General features: G+C 35.4%; 1 protein-coding gene across 1 annotated transcript in view; it reads left to right on the forward strand.

Moving 5' to 3' along the window:
* Positions 1-20,154, forward strand: part of MALRD1 (MAM and LDL receptor class A domain containing 1) — a 288,915-nt gene that overhangs the window by 86,131 nt on the left and 182,630 nt on the right. The window contains exons 18-20 of the mRNA XM_074876823.1: positions 5,038-5,125; positions 8,408-8,584; positions 11,058-11,235. Coding sequence (XP_074732924.1) covers positions 5,038-5,125; positions 8,408-8,584; positions 11,058-11,235 — 443 coding nt within the window. The remainder of the gene's footprint in view (positions 1-5,037; positions 5,126-8,407; positions 8,585-11,057; positions 11,236-20,154) is intronic.

The raw sequence follows: 20,154 nt of genomic DNA on the forward strand, positions 1-20,154 counted from the left end.
CAGTGTTAGGTTAATGGTTGGACTGGATGATCTTCAAGGTCTTTTCCAACCTAGATGATTCTGTGATTCTGTAAACTGGATTAAATGTAGTTTTATCATTATAATTACTATATAGATGTTTCCCAAGTGGGCAGGCTAACCATGTTGTATTATAAAACTAGAATCTCAGAAATTTTTAGGCACTGATTATATAATACTTCTGCAGTAATTCTTCCAACGTTAATATTATGAAGTGAAAACAAGATCTTTTCTCTTGAGTGAAGTTTTGTGACCTTAATACAGCAAAATACTGGCTTCCAGAATATGTAAACAGTTATTAATATTATGCTTGTCAGCAGTCCCACTGACATTAGTGAAGAGTCTGAAACAGGATAGAAGTGCGATTCTTCACTGTGCTTTAGAGAAATGCTTGGAAAAACATCATAAATCAGAATGAGGGTTCACAAGCTTATAGCAAAGTGTGATAAAGTGCTTTACTGAAGTAGAACTAGTGTTTTTCAATATCTTGTAAAACATCAAATATTTGACACAAGATTTTTTTATATTTGATGTGTATAACCTTAAGATCGTTGGTAAGAATTCATTTGGACATCGGTGTGAAAGGACTTTATTTCAACTTTTGAAGTCTTGAGACATTAACTGCTAATGTATTTCTGATGGACACAAAAGGAAGGGGCTGATGGGCTTTGAAGACGGGCAGTGGAATCTCAAGCTTTTCTCTGTGTATCGTTAAAACGTTCTGGTGACCTAATGTTGATAACCTTTCCAGCAGCTGATGGGCTGCCTCCGCTTTTGCTTGCTTTTGGGGGCAGAAGGCCTCCACATTACGAGTAGCAGCCCTGGTTGCCTAGTCATTCCCCCCATGAGGGGGGAAGCTGGAACATGGTGTGGCACCCCTTCTGCCAGTGCATCCAGTTTTTTTTTCCCAAGAGAAACCATGGTGCAGAAGGTACAGAGGAAAAGTTCAGTCCCATGTAGTCAGAATGCAACTACTGGACACCTAGACAAGAGATTTTGGAAATGGTCTCCAGTCCTACAGTGCTTACTCCTTTGATGGCAGCTGAGGAATCAGAGAAACAAACCCAGGGAAGAATAAACTATTATGTTTGGACTCGCTTATCAAAGAAGACAATAAATCTTATTTGACGTGAACTAATAATTCAATAATTCAAAATTAAATTTAAACTTTTCAGATTTTTTACTATCAAAGTTTTTCTGAAAAAAATGTGTTTGCTTGGTAAACAGTTTCCCTTTTTTATTTACTTCTTGAGATATCATTATAGGAATATATTCATGTGTTCTTGAAAAAATCGTCCTACAGTGAAGACTTATTGTGCCATGATTGTTGGATGAACATAAAAAGGAGTTTTGAAGCAAGAAATTTTGATACATATTTCATGCAATTCATGTTTCTATGGCTTTCCCTTTATCTGTAATTATAAAAGTTCCATTGTCTCTAAGAAATTGGTTACTTTTCTTGATGAAAAATTATGAGACATTTTCTTTTATTTATACATAACATTAAAACATAGGAGTAGTTTACTTCAGAGATATGCAGTTAAATATATATGACTTTCAATCCTGCATTTGCTTTCAGTAAGATATGACAAAAGGTTCTGATGACAAAGTGTTCTGTCAGTTATTTGAACTATTATCCACTTGTGTGGTTGTTCTTTCCTCTTCAAACCAAATCACATGGTTTCTTGTCAGAAATAATTATAGCAAACCTCATCAAAATTAGCATGCTCTAACTACTAGTAAAATCACTAACACAGCTGAGACTTTCTGTGACAAACCTGAGATATTGTTTGGCTATATTACTCAGTAACTACATTAAAACTAATATTGCTATTCACTAGACATTCAGAAATCTTCAGAATTTTGAATTCTTCACAGTTTTTGAAATTAATTCCATTCTAGTTTAAACTATGGTTGTATGGAAATTAAGATTTTATTTTGCTAACTTCAGTGGGAATTGATTAGTGACAAAAATGAGCATTACTGTAAAAATGGAACATTTTACAGGACAGTATTACCCATTGTAGTTCCTCTATTAACACTTGTCATAATGTTCCTTCACCCTTCGAAAACTTTTTTGTTCAAAATGTTAAGGGATCAGTCCTTTTCTGTATACAGAGTGCCATTCTAATACATTCTGCTTTTCATGGCAGCTTCCCCCCCCCCCCCCCCCCCTTTTTTTAATGTAACATACTTTTTTCTACCTTTGTAGCTTTCATTGAGACTGGATCTCCAGAGTTCTGAAAACTGGAGAAACTGGGAACTATTTATCCTCATTCAAATAACAAATGAGATGTGAAATGAGCTTCATGGTAGATGAATTCCCTGCAGATTGTTTAACAATAGCTTATGAAGTTTGCAGAATTTCAGCTGACAAATTAAGTGGTCAGTGTTTAACCAGACTAAGTTTTATACTGCAGCACTAACCCATAATTGTTCCTATTTTATGTCTTCAGTCTATATCTACACCTCTGTTACATTTTCTGTGTTACTTACTGAGTTTGTGCTATATGCCAAAGTGTCAGATTTCCCAAGTAAGTACATAAATAAATAAAAAAAATTAATTTGGGTGGGGAGATTTTAAGTAATACAATTATAATCATCATCCTAACAATAAAGAGGTATTCTGAATTGAATTATCCCTGCAGAACTGTATCCTGCCACTTCTATCTTTGGATATTTTTATGCCCTTAATAAAAATATTCCCTCTTAATGTTCAAGAGTGCAGCCTCCTCCAGGAAAAGGTTGGTGGAAGATGATATGTAAGGATGGCCTCAGACCATGTGAATGTTATGGCTGGGGAGATGGGCACAGGGAGCTATGGGGAGAGAAGCCCCTCGACCTACTGGTCATCCATCAGAGCAAAATACAATTCCACAGAAAAATAGTGTAATTTTGAGGGGGTTTAGTTTCATGGTAGAAATAACTAAGTTGAGTTAACAAACCCTCTCCTTCTTTGTCTGAATATTAGCTCATTTATGAGTAATGAATTATGAGTAGTTAATCATTCATGCTTTGAAAACAAGGTCAAAATTTTATTTACACTGCTGTGTGTTTGCCAGTCAAAATTACACTGAAAGGAATTTTGTCATTTTGGAATAATAAATTTTCCTGCATGGCATTTCGGAATAATAGATGTCTTGATTTGTCCTGTTTCTAAGCAATTATTGTACTGGTACCAATACTGTAGCATTGCCTCCATTTCAACCTAAATGGGAAACAAAAGACTGGGATAATATTGTAAAAATTATTTGTGGATATTCTCAGAGGAAAATAAGAATCCCAGACTGAGATGAGAACAGTAAGAAGCAGTGTTGTCATTCACATTAGATACACTTTATGCTAAAATAACCCATCTTCAGCATATCCATAGTAAGAGACATATATCCATCTTCTTTTAGCATACTCATTTATTTTGCCTAATGGGCATAGTCTGTAAATGAAGCATAATCTTTTTTATTTATTTATGCTGGTGATGCCAGCTTCAATAATAAATCTGCTATTCACATGAAACTTCAGAATAGCAGAAACAAATTTGTCAGTGTTAACATATAAAGACTGATATTATTCTCTTACTTTTACAGTGTTAAGGCCATTCCTTACACCTTTTAAATATGTTTTCCTCATGTTACATGTTAATAAATTTAAAGTGTGACTTATAAAAGCTCTGCGTACGTACCAGGTGAACAATGACTCTTAGTGTGTAGATGAATTCTCTTATTTCTCTCAACTTGAGAAGCTTGTTTAATACACAGTACTGATTTCTGAAACTGGAAGTCCTTTACAGGACTTCATTTACTATAGGACACAAGAAATACTGAAATGTAAAATGCAAGCATATATTTTTTTAAATGGCATTTGATGTGAGGACATTTCCAAAATATCAATGATATTTGATCAAAAGAATTGAGATACCTATCTACACAGAAGTGCCTTGTATATTTGAGTTTGGAGCAGTGCTTTATTACTTATAAAAATAAGCTTTCTTTGCAAATAAAATTATAAATAATAAAATTAAAACAAAAATATTGGAACTAACAATACTTTGAAACAGTATTGTGTATTTTTGCCATATTTATACTTCATTCCTTTGTAGGAATTGTCTATTAAACTGAGGATCAAACAGTGAAAAATGTATTTGAAATCTTATTCAACATTCCAGAATAATCTGGAAGCTTGAATGTGTGTGTGTCTGTAAAATGTGACATAAGTATTTTAAAAAAAAAGGGCAAAGAAATAACTTTAACACTTGAACTCTGGTGGATCACCGAAAACTTTTTATTTTTAAATGTATGGTTTGAGGAGGCTTTATTTATTTTTTTTTTACAAATAAGGATTTATAAAATTAGTTAAATTAAGAAAATTCTTACTAAATCTTTCCCTTATCACTTGCTTGGATTTTTACCATTCAGCAACAGTCAGAAGAAAAAAGGCTTATTCAGTCATCCAGAGAGTATTTCACAAATACTAACCTCTCCCGTTCCTTGGCAGTAGACAATAATGAGAAAGTAAGCCTATACAGCATTGGCAACTTTAATGAAATAGTAGACTATTTTTCTTCGAAAGGTTTCATAGAACATCTCTAACCTGCTTAATTGTTTTCATCACAGTGGGATTTGTATAAGGGTATATAATTTATTCACATGAATGTTGTTATAATTAATCATGATTAATGTTATTACAATAAGTACCAAAGGAGCTAATCATAATATGTCACTTATGATAATGTCTTGCCATCATTTTATATCACAATGATGTTTCAGTGGATTTACATGATTGTGAAGCCAACCATACTGTTATGGTTCACTGTGATTAATGTGACCACCAGTGAAAGCTGATAATATTTAGTCTCTTTAGTAAAGTGTCACTAAATAGAATATAACCCCCAGAAAAAATTTAATCTCATTTCAAGTGTGAAACATGGTAAATGACTCTTCTAACACTAGATATGAAATATTTAATAAGAAGTGGAAGTCTACTATACAATGAAAAATGCTTTTGTAATTTTTGTTTCCCTAGATCTTGGTGAAAGGTACCGTAGGAGATGGTTTCACTGGAGACATTGGACTCGATGACATGTCTTTTCTAGGCTGTACTCTTTACAGTGGTAAGAACAGAGTGAAACTACACATCTCCTAGCTGTGAGATGATTCTTTGCTGTCATTTGTAAATATTGCTACTGGAAAAACAAAAACTAGATCAAACTGTGACTGATGCCTGACAAGGACATCCAGACTTGTTTCCCTGCTTCCCTCACCCTCACATACAAGCATCAGCACAAAATAGTTTCTGCTGTGTACATAAGGTCCAAAAGAGACCCTCAGTAAGAAATGTGCAGCTTCCAAACTCTTTGAGATCTTGATTCCTAGAAGGAAAAAGAAACTTAACTGTGTGTAAACAAACTGAGATTTCATTCAACAAACTTAGTTTGATACAGCTTTCTGTTTCTCCCCAATAATTCTTAATGTTTTTACTGTGACAATTGCTCTCATGTTACACCACACACACAGTTCAGATGATAGAGCAGCCTGTCTTCAGAAGTCACTGCTACCTAGGGTGGTACAATATCTACAAAATTGTAAAATATTATATCCCAAAATACACTGGTATTCCAGACCTGTCACTTCATTACAGAAGGGATTTTAAGAGAACTAGTGGTAGTTGTAGCAGGCATTACCATGTTATATATGGTGTGTCATTTAGGGCTGTAGAATAGCAAACAATTTTAAAACACTGTCTATATATTAATATCCTAACTTTAACTCTAAAACACCCTAGTGCAGATATATTTTATTCTGCTACTCCAAAAATTTTTTGTAGATATAATTAGGTCTACTAGGAATATCAAGTGTATATGACATGTTTCTTCTCCAGATAATTATCTCACATTTTGCCAAGTTTATAGAGTGTATAAAATTTATTATAGCATTTTGTATATAAAGTCTTTTGTAAATAATCAGTTAATATACCATGCCTTATATTTGAGGAAGAAAACCTTAAAAGAACTAATCAGAAAATCCCTACATGTTTTCAAATCAGATGTGAAAAAAAGTTTTAAAACTAAAGAAGAAAGTTGGAAAGTACAGAGGGTCAGAGCTCCAAAGTGAGAAAAAGACCCCTCATTTTGTGTGAAAAGATGAAACAAAAATGATCAAGTATAATGGTGAAAAGATCAGAATAGGAAACAGTTCTTGTGTTCTGTACATTATTAAAATGTTTTTAGTATTGAGACATTCATAGAATCATATAATGGTTTGGGGTGGAAGGGACCTTAAAGATCATCTCGTTCCAACCCCCCTGCCATGGGCAGGGACACCTCCCACTAGACCAGGTTGCTCAAAGCCCCGTCCAACCTGGCCTTGAACACTGCCAGGGAGGGGTCACTCACAACTTCTCTGGGCAACCTGTTCCTGTGCCTCACCACCCTCACAGTAAAGTATTTCTTCCTTCTATCTAATCTAAATCTATCCTCTTTCATTTAAAAACCATTACCCATCATCCTATGACTACACTCCCTGACGAAGAGACTCCTCATCTTTCCTGTAGGCTCCCTTTAAGTACTGGAAGGCGGCTATCAAGTCTCCCCAGAGCCTTCTCTCCTCTAGGCTGAACAACCCCAACTCTCTCAGCCTGTGCTCATAGGGGAGGTGCTCCAGTGCCCTGATCATCTTCGTGGCCTCCTCTGGACCCATTCGAGCAGGTCCATGCCCTTCTTATATTGGGGGTCACAGAGCTGGATGCAGTACTCCAGGTGAGGTCTCATGAGAGCGGAGTAGAGGAGGAGAATCACCTGCTGGCCACACTTCTCTTGATGCAGCCCAGGATACAGTTGGCTTTCTGGGCTGCGAGCACTCATTGCTGGCTCATAATCAGTTTTACATCCACTCCCAAGTTCTCTGCAGGGCTGCTCTCAATCCACTCCTTGCCCAACCTGTATTTGTGCTTGGGAATGCCTCGACCCATGTGCAGGACCTTGAACCTGACCATGTTGAACTTCATTAAGTTTGCACAGGTCCACCTCTCAAGCCGGTTAAGGTCCCTATGAATGGCATCCTCCAGGGTCCTGCCTCTATTTTACTTCCTTCACACCATAAAAAAATACCAACAACCAAAAGAGAATCAACAAGATTTGAATGCCCTAACCAAAGGCTGTTCAATGATGCTCGCTCTGCATAAAATGGTACTTCATAAATTAGAGAAAGTAAATTATTTAAAAAGAGAGAAAAGAGCAGATTCTTCTTTCTTTTCAGGTGTCTGGAAGGTTATGGTATTTCAAAATTTCTTCAGTTCCAGTGGATTAGGAGCAGAGACTTGAATGTGGCATTTATATTTAAGATTTTCTTGACCAATAAGGTCCTTGGTGTTCTTATGAGTTGTAGATACATTTATTATATCATGCAATTATTCCTTCAAAATGTTTCTTCCAGTAAGTCTTTTATTTGAATCTTAGGATATTGATGTCATAGATGTGCTTTCTACAGATGTGCTTTCTCCCTTATGAAACAGAAATGGTTCCTTCTCATGGGGTATTTATTATCAGTCTTAGTGCTCCAGGCCTCAGGGGAAAAAAAGAATAAATCCTTGTAGTCCCACAGAGATTTTATATAAAAAGTCTTCACATGTACTTTTTAATTAACTCAGGTATATTGCTCAGGAGAATTGTGCACTACAGCTAATAATTTCATTAATGATTAAATTTAAAGAAGGAGTTGTATAATGAAAATTCCTTTTATGGACAATAATAGCAAGGGTTTTCAAGAAATGAGGGTAAGCCTGAAGAGAGGTCCATAGTAAAGAATAGGAGGAAAGGCAAAGACAATTGATTTGAAAGAAGTGGTAATGAGTTTGAATGAAACATAAAGGAAGTGGTGGAACAAGATGATGACCTCAGAATAATTTTTCTAATGAGAAAAAAATATTTTTTTCAGTGATGAAATTAGAAGGTAAGGAGGTTACATAGTAATTTCCACAGTCACTTGCAGTAACAGGCGTGTTAAAAAAAAGCCATTATCATTGGAATAATCTGTTAGCCTTGGTTCACAGGGAAATTAAGTTCTTGTGATTGTTCTGTCAGTCTTTGTGGAATTAGTTATTTGAAATGACTCACTGGCTTAATCCAAATTTGAAAGACAGGTAAGAGGTATAAATAAATTCCTGTAAGTGTCAAGGACTGTATGAATGGTGATTGGCTAGCATGATCACCCTAGTGCTTTCCACTGGGGAAATGTTCAATTCAGTTCCTGCTGGGCAACATTTAAGCCATTCAACTTGCCTGTCCAGGCAAAGCTATACCCTTGACAAAGTGTGGGATTGACAAGGGGAGAAATCATTACAAAACTAGAATGCCTTGGTCCCACCACTCAACATTTTGTTGGTTTGTTTTTCAAAGGAAGCTTGCCAACAATCTCTACAACTACTTCAGGAACTTCAGTTCCTCCCACACTGCCCATGAACAACTGCACAGAGAAGGAATTTGTCTGTAGAGCCTCTGGCCGTTGCATCCAGATGATCCAGAAGTGTGATTTTATACCTGACTGCTCTGATAAGTCTGATGAATCAGCTTGTGGTGAGTGTACCAAAGATTGTACTTTGCTACCCTATTAGTTTGCAGCTGTAAAACACATTGCTTTAACCACTCTGTATTTACCTTTACAATTTGGTATTGGCACCTAGATGCTATTTTAAAGATGATTTTCCCCAGAAAAATAGTAACATTTTGCTCTTAGTGTGGGAATCTGAGATGCTATGCACTTTCTGCCTTCTAATGGGTTGATTCAGACTTGACATTCAAATTCAACTTACTACTGAAATGGGGTCAGGGGGACAGGGGAAGGAGGAATCCTCATTCCTCCAATGATTGGTACATATAGACTTTAAGTGTGCATAGGTTCTCAAATTAAATGACCTATGACATGTTCACTAGTCCAGACTGAAAGAGAAAATAACCTTACAGTCTCATGTTTGGGGGGGTGCACATCTGGGAGACTTGGGTCCACTTCTTACCTACTTCAAAGAATACAGGTTTTGGGGTTTTTTTAATACAAAGTATTTTCAGCAGCAGCAGTGACTGTGAAATGCAGCCTACTCCACAGAGAAGTGAGTTCCAAGCCTGTAAATTCCTAAAGCTCTGATGGCCAGATGGGAACACTGTAACTGGAACAGTGAATGGGGTCACCACATGTTCTCCATAGAGGTCTAAGACATTTGTTGATTGCTTCTGAGTTGCAGCAGTTCACACTATAGCATTTTAGAAGAAACTGTCAATGACTTTGTTTTGCCTTAAAGCATTTGAAAATACTACTGTACTGAAGCTGATTAATGAGAGGGACAGACACCTAGAGACAGTGACCTCATTAACCTTTGCAAGTTAAACTATTCTCACTGAAGATCAAAACTCTGCATTCATTACGCATTGTGTAGGGAACTCAATCACCTCTATCAGGGCTGAGGACTCAATGAGGAAAAGTAACATTAGACTCCTTCTGTCTATTTCTTATGTGGGAATAACTCTGGAAGGAATGAATCTGATATATAAATATCACTGGGTAATTTCTTATAATATGAAAAAACACCAACCATTGAAATTCTGCACTGAAAAATAAATGCAGAGTCCATTGGATAGAACTTCCCCCCCCCCCCCCCCCCCCCAAAAAAAACTCTGTCTTACAAAACATCCTTTCTTTCTGAGAGAGATGAATACTGTGTAAAATACACCTTTACATATTTGCTCTATCTGAAGTCTCCCATCACAACAGCAGTCATGGCAATTTATCACTCAAATGACAGTGCTGGAACAGGAGTTAAGTATGTACTGACTCGGGGCAGAAATATGTTCTCAGGAAGGTGTTATCTCTCTCAAGAGGTATTTGAAACAGAATGTTTATAAAACATGTTAAAAAGGGGGAAGAAACACTTCATACTATGCTACTCATCTTTCTCAGGAAACATCACAAATCTTTATATGGGTACCTCATGAGATCATACTGGTTGTGGTTTGCTTCCTTACTGGAGATATACAAGCTAATAAATCAAAACTCCCTCCCTTCCTAGTCTACCATTTTTAGCCTCCAAGGAAGGAAGCATCAGGCACATTCTTCTAACACACCATGATTTCTTGATGTAGGAGTTACCTCAGCCACGCTAGCATTTGAGCTTCATGGGTTAAAATAAATTTTTGTTTCCCTGCACAATTCTCACAGCAGTTGCTTAGACTCGAGTATAATAATCTGTTTCAAAGTCCTGGCAAGTGACAAGACTCACCTTGGATAGCCTAGACAAAGTTTCTGCAAAATATTCAGGAAGATGTACTGGAGAATAAATATTCATAGCAGAAATGGAAAATAAGTGGGTTTCTTTCCCCTAAATATTCTTACAGGGGGATGCATTGTGAGGCAGGAATGGTAGTGAACTCACTTTTCTTGTCCAGTTGCTCAGGAAGCAAAAACTGAGGCACAGGCAGCTGTATATTTATTTAGTAAGGTAACAATTCATTATTTGACACCAGTACCAAATAACTGCATTATTATGTTTCTTTCAGGTATTGTGGGGACTGCTTGAAATATTAATTTGTTTTTTTAGAGTTTTGGTCATGGACTTTGTACACAATGTGCAATGAGTTGCTGATGTCATCAATCTACAGGACTGAAGAAAGAATTATGCAGCATCTGGTGGATTTGTGACTGATGAATTTTACACACATTTCAGTGTATATCATACAACAGATTATTAGAATGTTTTGAAAGCTGGTCAGAACACACAGGAAGATAGATACTGAGGTGCAAAAGAACTGGTATATTCCCAAAATTAGAATCTGCCTAATAGAAAATAAGATAGAAAGTATAATTGATATTTTATCTATAGAGGAAAAATATGTATATATTATTATATAGAGAGGAAAAAACATATTAGTACTGTGTCAGTATTTGTCGATACTATAAATTGAATCCTTTTTATTGCCATGTTATTTACTTTATCATAACATCAATCAATGATTTCCAATTTTTATATAAACTTGAAGTATTCATTGTTCCTCTCTAAAGTTATGGAAGTCTGTGACTTTGAAGATAAAAACCAGTGTGGATGGTATCAACCAGCCTCGGAACAGATGTCAGGAAATTATTCCATCCATACTGCAAATGTATTCAAGTGGGAACTTGGAAGAGGAGCAAATCTCTACCCTGGACAAGAAAATCACTGCCCGTTAATTGATCATACTATGTGAGTACAATTTTTCAGGTACTTGAATTTTTCTTGGACTGTGTGAGTTTGGCCATGTATGGATTTTCAGGGGGAAAAACTGCTCAGTTCACAGTATTGAAGCAGATTGTTGATTTACTAATGGCATGTAACTGACTGGCAATTAGTAAAGTAGATATGCAGAATCAATAGCATCAATACAACCGATGAATCAAAATACAAAATATTAATAAACAGGTACAAATTTCTAAACACCCTTCTGTAAGTAATTTTGCAAAGTTTCAGTACCTCCCCATCCAGAGAAACATGCACTCCCTCTCGCAGAGCACATGTGGGATACAAGAATGTTCACCCTTATGGGAAAGCAAGTTTGGAGACATCACTGCTCGAGCTTTATGTGTACACATGTCACTGCCTACAGTCTGTTAATCATACACCATAAGAAATCAATACTCCTTGTAGCACTGCAAACTCTCAGCCCACCAGCTGGATACTGGCTGTTCGCAGCATCCAGTGGGGACAATGCTCTCTCTGGTCTATGCAGCAGTTATGGCACCAACAAGATGACCTCTGGCATGTCAAAACCGAGTTTTGGCTGCTGCTGTTTCCACTCCATAATGTCTCCCCACTGTTACAAATTTTCATCCTACTTTTATACTTTTTTTTTCAAGCTGACTTCTCCTTCGTTTGAAAGTTGTCTTTGTAATTCACTGTCTACTGTTTAATTTAGTTGATGGTGGTTATCATCTTGATCAGTTTGGGGTGAATACCTTCTCAAACGCTTTATTCACACAGATAGTGCACACTCAATTTTCTACCTTACTAGATATTGTTATCCCACCAGTTTTGCCCAAGGGTGGGCAGTAAATATTACCCCAAAAATGGGTCTTGTGAATTCTGCTGTCATTTAATAATTAACTTATACAGTTCGAAACAATTGTAGCTAAATTCAGTTTAGTTGATATTTTACCATTTTTCTGACAAATTATGTCACTTCATAGTAAAATAAAAGAATGCTTCTGTTCTCTCAGTGAAGATTTCTAAATTAATTTTGGACTCTAGACAGATTGTTTATGATAATTATGAGCTCCTCCCAAAGACTTTCCTTTGATTTGTGTCAAGGAGCAACAATTAGCTTTTTTCTATGGAGATTTGGGTCTACCTGTGTTTTAGGTTTTTTTTAAAGCAATAAATGTGATTTTAAAAAATGCATTAATGCAATTTATATTCCACTTAAAAGTAACAGTTAAGATTTATTGAAAGAAAATCCTTAGATAAGATACATGCTATCAAATGTATTAAGTACAAACAACTTTCAGTGTCATACAGCTTCAGTTCATCTAATAAGGAAATTTCTGTACAGCATCATTCTTCTGAACAGAAAAACACTTGCCTAGTTCTAGTGATAAGCATGTTTAGTTTTTGTGACAATAGTCCACAGAGTGAAAAAATTGACTTTAAATTAAAACCACTCCAACAGATCTTTTGCTATATTGCTACTAGTTTAAAATAAGATTATATTGCATTTACCCAGCCTGAGAGTATTTCTATCACCATAAAAGAACCAGCTCAATATGTTAGTTTCACTGTGTACTTCATTAAAATCACTGTATATTTTTTACTAAAAAAAGGAAAAACCACAAAAAATCTTCATTCAAGAATAACAGACAAGAATTACACTGCTACATAATTGTTTCAAGATCTTTACATTATATATATAAAGAAAGTGTATTCTATAAAAAAGAATAACTCTTTATGATAAATTGGCTGTCAAATCTCTCATTGACTGCTATTTAATTGTTATATATTAGCCAATACCAGCACTGTATGTGTACTTAGTAAATCTTCTCACAGCCTTTCCAGTACAGATTTGCATTGACACAGTGATACATGAAATTGTATTACTGTTTCTCAAAGTATTTTCAGGGTTTAATGCAACTAACAGTATACTGAAAAAGACTGATGAAAAGAGAAAGTAAATGATCCATAGAGACTGCGGTTTTCAGGCAACACTGAAATGTATTGCTGTTGTGATATTTCATGAGGTGCAATTTGGTTGTATTGTTTCCCCATTCCCTTTGTTTATTGGCCTATAGAAGAGAACAGGAGCATGATGCTTCCAAAATACAGCAGGAGATGCAGAGCGGCAGTTTTGTTGAATTAAAACTCTGAAACATTTTGTTTTATTTTCTCATCCATTTTCCCCAAATTTCCATGGAGTTAGATGAGAGAAGATGTAATCCTGTAATCCTGTGTGCTTGCTTATTAAAATAAAACATGCAGGGTTATGTATAGAAATGTTTAGATGCATCCTGATTCAAGAATGGGTAACCGTGCAGTTTACAATGAGTTCTTTCAGCAGAAATACCTGTGAATAGTTGGAGATTCAAATCATCTACTTCCCACAGAATATGTATTTGGGCTAGCCACATGTAGGCTGATGAATTACAAGGTGGAGGTGTGAGTCTTTGAAGCTGTAATTACACCAGTTAAGCAAAAGTAATGACTTCAGAAATGGAGGACAGAACAGCTTTTATGTGTGTATATAAGCCCAAGGCTGGAGAAATGGAAGCTGTTACAGCAGCCTGACAGTCCTTGGCTTGAGCTGGAGAAAGGTTGGCACATGTTTTGCAAAGAACTAGGTGATATTAGCATTGTGCACTGAAAAGACCATTATATGTATATGAATGTAGAGCTCTCACGGCATCTTTCTACATTTAGCAAATGGGAATTCTCTATTGCAGTTCAGTTTCTAAATGCTATAATAATGAAAGTATCAATTTGTGTAGGCTTAAACAAATGTATAGAATAGACACCAGCAAATGGATCACTCCATAAATTTGTTTCTATTTTAGAGAAAATGGTTAGTGATGTAGCAAATTCTTTGACATTATTAATGATATTTGGGTACAACTGTTATTTGAAAACTTTGTAAGTACTTAACTGATATGATAATTCATACCCAAATCTGTCATCAAAACTAATAAATCAAAACAAAAAAAGATGTGGAACTAAAATTCTAAGATCACATGATAATTATTCCTGTGTAAATAGCTCCCTTGATAACCATACGTTTAACACATCTGTCTTGCTTTTGTGTCTGCTTTTCTGACAATCGTTAGTGGAATTTAGCACAGGAAAAATTAGGAAAAATTAAAGGCTTTAAGTAATATACTTAAGTCCACCAGGTTTTTCAGCAGTCAATAAATGTTTTAAAGTTAAGAGTCTAAGAACTTCAAATTAGGTGAAAAAAATTGTAATCCCACAGGACACTACTCATGAAACACTGGAAAGGAGAAAGCTGAATTTAACTCCTTAAACGCACTTATTTTTTGCCTACTGCATTTCACTTAGCTGATATAACCAAAACACAAAACCATTTCTATTATATTGCTTGTACAAATCACCCTTGTTCTGTGCCATTGAGCATGACATAGAAGAGATAATAAAAGAAGCACTGAAATCTACATTGAAATGCATTTTTGAGTACATGGTAAATACTAGGTAGTCTCCAAAATAGTTAAGTCCAGTTAAGGAACAGCTTGTGTGAAGGGGTCAGAGACCTGATCAGTTATGACCTGGAAAGTGTTGTGCAAGGAATATTGAGACAGTCTTATATGCACAAAGCTTTATCTGGACCGTCCATAGCTGGATACATTGACTCTAAAGGTAAGATTTTACCTTTGTAAAAAAAAAAAAAAAAAAAGGACTTGGAAAACTGTTTCCAGTGGCCAGACAGGAAGAGAAGCAACAGGCTGTTTCACAGATGAGGATCTTCTCCAGTACAACATATTTCCCCCTATAAACCTTTTTCCATAACAGCTATATAGTTTTCATCAGGACTGAACTGTCTTAGGATTTGTGAGGTGCAAGGGCATGAAACAACCCCTAAGAACAACAAAGGGAAAATCATTGCTGCAGCAGCGTCCTAGTGCCTACGTGGAAAGGTGCAAAGTTGTAAGTCAAAGGAAAACTGTAGAGTTGCAAATGGGAGGATGAGAGGAGCCAAGGCCACCCCTCCTCCAGTCACTGCAGTAGCTACCTTGTGCTACCAAAAAGACAGCTGGAGCTCTCAGTCTGTCCGACCTTTCAGCACAGCAGATACTTCCTTGACTGTGTTTTGACATCTTTTCTGATGTTGTCTTCCTACTATCTTCATGCCAGTATTTCATTCTTTATCTAGCCACCTTCTTGGTTTGAGAAGTGCTTTATATCCAAAAGCAAACCTTGGAAAATACTTTTCTGATATTGGGATAGCTTTGTCCATGTCGTGTTTAGATATAGCCCTTGAGACACTTGTGTACTATATGCAGATATCTCATTCAAAGGCTAGAAGATGTCTTCTTGGATTATCCTACATCTATCTCAAAAGGGCATGTACTCTCATATGGAGACAGTATCTTCTCTAGAGTGACTTGTTATGCAGATGTTACAGGAAGATGCTTACAGTTAGCCCAGCAGATATTTAAAGCACATATTCTCTTATAAAAGTGATTCAGCAAAATATTTTTCTAAAAACAGAAAGTTAGCCTTTCTATATACCCAGGAAGACCAAAGTAATGTATAGCTATTTTTATATTTACTATTATATTACTACAAATAATTAAATACCTGTTGAAAGTCTTGACTAAGTCATTCACAAAAAATAAAAATATCTGTGACAATTTATTCTATAATCCTTTTTTCTTGAATTAAGATTTTTTTCAGAGAATAAGAATTCAGACAATCAAGGTTCAGAAAACAGGTTTTCCTTTGCAGTCTTCTTTGAACAAGGCGCATCTTGATATATGCTTGTTCTCTAGGTGGTTGTGAAATATGGACTAATTTGTGTTAGTAGTTCATTAAAGTATTAGCAAAGCATCACAGATAATCAAGTGTTTTACTGTGCACACTAGTAAATAGCCAGGGTGACGATAAGGCAAGAAACAAGATCATAGATGTTAGACATCTGATACTAAGTAAAAATGTAGTTACTGAGGAGTTTTTTACAGTAACACAATTTTATAGTAAACTGTAACACAGTAAATTGCTAATTAAAACTAACGCCCATTGTGATTAGAAATTTTGCTGGCTTTTTCAGCTAGAGCTTGGTATTTAAGAAGGAAACTCATTACTCTTGTTTCCTTTTGCCTTCAACCTCACAAAATTTACAGAGATGTGACAATGCTAATGAGATGTGGCAGGTTCAGATGAGCCATGGAAACACCATGAATTATTCTCAACCCTGTGTCAGTCAGAAGCCATCAGACTAAAATCTCCAATGGAGAAAATCCAACTAACAGTCACTGACTGTTGTGTTATGATCAAAATGTGGAATCTTTCATCTCTGATGCCATTTGCTTTGTGTGGTGCTTGGTATGCTGCAATGCTTTTAAGTGCCATTGGTAAATCCTGAGAGAGTTTGAACAGAGATTCTCTGAGATAATGATGCTGACAGAACAAAGAGAAAAAAAAATATTAGACTGGTTAATAACATATGAATCTGTGCTCTACTGTTCAACTACAAAGTTTTATTTGTTTGCAGTTAAGTCTGCTAGGCTTTAGTTTTCGATATCAGCTGTTCTGTTATTTTAACCTTTTGATATTTTAAGGTAGCCTCAAACAGTGATATAGTTTCTGCTCTTAAAGGATACAGCACTTTCTACAGTTTTAAAAATACATCTGTGCACTTTTGAACATACCTATAGCTCAGAAGTGTAGAGATTTGCAAAATTTGCAAATGAACAATCCATAGAGAAAGACACATCTGTATGTAAAGGAGTGAGCAACGATCATGTTTCGTCTGAGCAAGAAATCTGTTTTTTTAAACAGTTGTTGCTACTTCCAAAATGTTGTTCTGCTCAGTTAGTGAGAAAAGGAAAATGGGATTTGAAATGTTTCATCAGACTGTGGTTCATTAGCATTGTGCACTTTCCTCTGATTATAAACTGTGTGTCAGTGCTGCAGTTCAGGTGTGATTAGCGCTGATGTGGATATGTCTGCTCCAGCCCAATTTTAGCTACCGCTGGTTCCGATTGCCATGGTACGGGAGTATGGCACTCAGCATGGTACACAAAATTGTCCTGAAGTGCTAAGCAAAGATTTGGGTGGTTACACCTTGCTCATCTCTACTCTGCTGTGATTACACTATATCTCTAAAGCACTGGATTTATGTTGATGTGCACCAATTTTCCAATCTGTACTCCAATGAAGTCTGCATAATCATTTGTATTCTTTTCCCCATAGCTGAATGATACTGCCAGATGAATCTTCAAGTAATTAAGATTAGTTTATAAAATTTTGCTTTCTCCCATAAAGCCTTGTTCAGAATATACTTCAGACAGCTTATATGTTCTTTCTGTTTTAAATTTCTTTATCAAAACTGTTGTAAAGAATATTTCTGTCTCTCTTGAACTTTTAGCAAATGATATATTAATTAACAGAACAATGAAATTACCATATACTTTTTTTTCCCATGAATTTCTTTAAAAACAAATCTCTAAGTTTTTATCATGTAATCAGAATCTCTACTTTGTAGAGATAATCCCAAAAGCAGCTTAAATGTGTTTACAATGTATGGAATGATTTTTAAAGGATTGATGGACATTAACACAAAGATGTCTGCATTATTCCAACCAAAAGGATAAAAAGAAGCTCCTGAGAGAAAACACCTTCCTGAAGGCACAAACCAAGCCTCATTACAATACACCACAAGAAATGCTTAACATCAATTCTGTGTTTGTCATTTTATATGGATGGGTGTCTGAAGAGTTCAATGTACTTCACTACTGTATATTTATGTTGGACTTGCTGTCTCATTCTGTTTAGGCTGTGCTGACTACTATTCTTTAAGCAGGAATTACTTGAAGACACTGAAATTAAAGACAATGCTTTTAAATGAGCTTTTTAGATATGGAGACTATAAATGATACCTGAGAGTACTATAGTTAGTTACACTTATGTAAAAGTGGAGGAAAAGTATGAGCTTAATGTGATGCTTTTACACACTAGATCTGTTTTCAATAGTATTGTTTACTTTAGACAAATGTGCGTGTATATCTGAGAATTTTATTAACAGTGAAGTGAAACACATAACATTAAGTCACATAGGGTCCACAGCTGTCTCTAAGAAGATGCTTATAGTACTCTCAAAGACAATGGAAAATGAAAGGATGGGGATACTTCAACCTTGTAAATAGGAGTTTATTTATCAGGTTACAGGGTATCTATCTATCACAGGCTCTGATGGGTATTGTGCTTCTATAGGTGCAATTCTTGTGATTCTTGAGTTGAATGGGTGTAGATTTCATCAGAATAAAGACTTGAGGGCATCTAGAGAAATCAGATAACAATAAACAATACAAACTGATTTAATTTTTATATATTTGTAGAATTATTAATTCATATACTTTCATCCTCCCCAACTTTCAAAGCACTTTCTGGGAATATCTAATATTTCTTAGTTATACCCAGTAAAAAAAGTGAAGGTTACGTGTGGCTGCAGTACAGTCTGAAAAGAATCCCACTGTAACATTGTGCATTAGATTTCTCCAACCTCCTCTTGTCTCTTTAGAACTGGGACCGTAAATTGAATTTTGAATATCAGATGACTCCACCAGCACTTATAAGAAATTAGTCACCTTCAGCAATGAAGTCTGGAGTCTTATCAGACTTCAGGTTAATATTATCTTTTGACTTTGTCATAATCCATTTGTTAGTGTCTGCTTACATTGTTAGTGACAAATTTCAGATGAATGTGTATGGAAAAATAATCTGGAAGTGCACAGAGCCATCACAGTAATATAGATAATACACATTAGTATCACCTGAAGCAATATATTGATTAAAAGCTAAACACTAAAGACTGTATATTTAATATTTTTATAAGAGAAATCTCTGTGCTGTATGTTTAATGAAACTGAAGCAAATATAATAATTCTTTTTTAGGAAAAGTTTGGAGTTGAAAAGTGCTGAAAAAGTAATTCTAAGTTTTGCCCCATCCACTTGGAGAGCAAAATTATTCATATTGGTTGTGTGTCCAACTTAAATATGTAGCTGTGAAATACTAATTACTTTTAAGAATAAGCTAATGGTCACAAATTATTTGCAGGATGATGTCAAATAACTAGTCCATTTCAAGTAATCATAATTTAATCAAACCTAATTTTGTGTGAAAAAAGAGAATGTACTCAAAGTATTTTTTAGCTCAGTAAATTAGGATACCAGAGCATGGGATTAATCTCATAATGAAAATAGATTAAACTGTGAAGAATTTAGTCATTGTGTGTGGGCAAAACTTTACTAGCATGATTTCTTCCTGGAATTCATATCTATTATGTAAAACAAGGCATCAAAGTTGTACTCAAAGCTTTATGTGGTATGCTTGTATTATGGTCAAAGATAGCAAGTTTCTTTCAGAATTTTCACTCTTGGAGTGTGATAATAGATATAACACACTTTGATTTAGTGCAAGAATTCCTTCTCACATTTGTGGTGATTTTGTCTGGAGCACCTTTCTAATCTCAGTGTCCAAATACAGGTCTCAGTATGTGGCTAGTGATTTGGTGTGTTAGAGATATTTCCTGTTGACATCCAGCAACTTGCAGATGGTGGTCTGTAAACACAGCTAGAGGATGGCTTCTACAACAGGAAATAGCTCTGTTATATCTTTTCAGAAAGCAGTCTTCCAAAACCTTTACAACTATTTTGTTATGGCATGGCAGTCATATTACTTTTTTGATTCTGAGTATATCATGCATGTTAAATGTCAATGAAAGTGGGAGGTTATTAGATAAAAAATATTTTTCAGATCATGGTAAAAGGACTTACTCTTTTCAGAATTACCACTGTTTGAAATCAAATTTATCACATATTGCTGTAAGTGAAGATCTGCATTCCTGACTACTGTTTGCTTTCAATCAGTTTTTAATTTTTTTGAAATGTTTACAGAAATGCTTAAAT

Source organism: Strix uralensis, chromosome 1 (genome assembly GCF_047716275.1).
Source record: "Strix uralensis isolate ZFMK-TIS-50842 chromosome 1, bStrUra1, whole genome shotgun sequence".
Lineage (NCBI taxonomy): Eukaryota > Metazoa > Chordata > Aves > Strigiformes > Strigidae > Strix > Strix uralensis.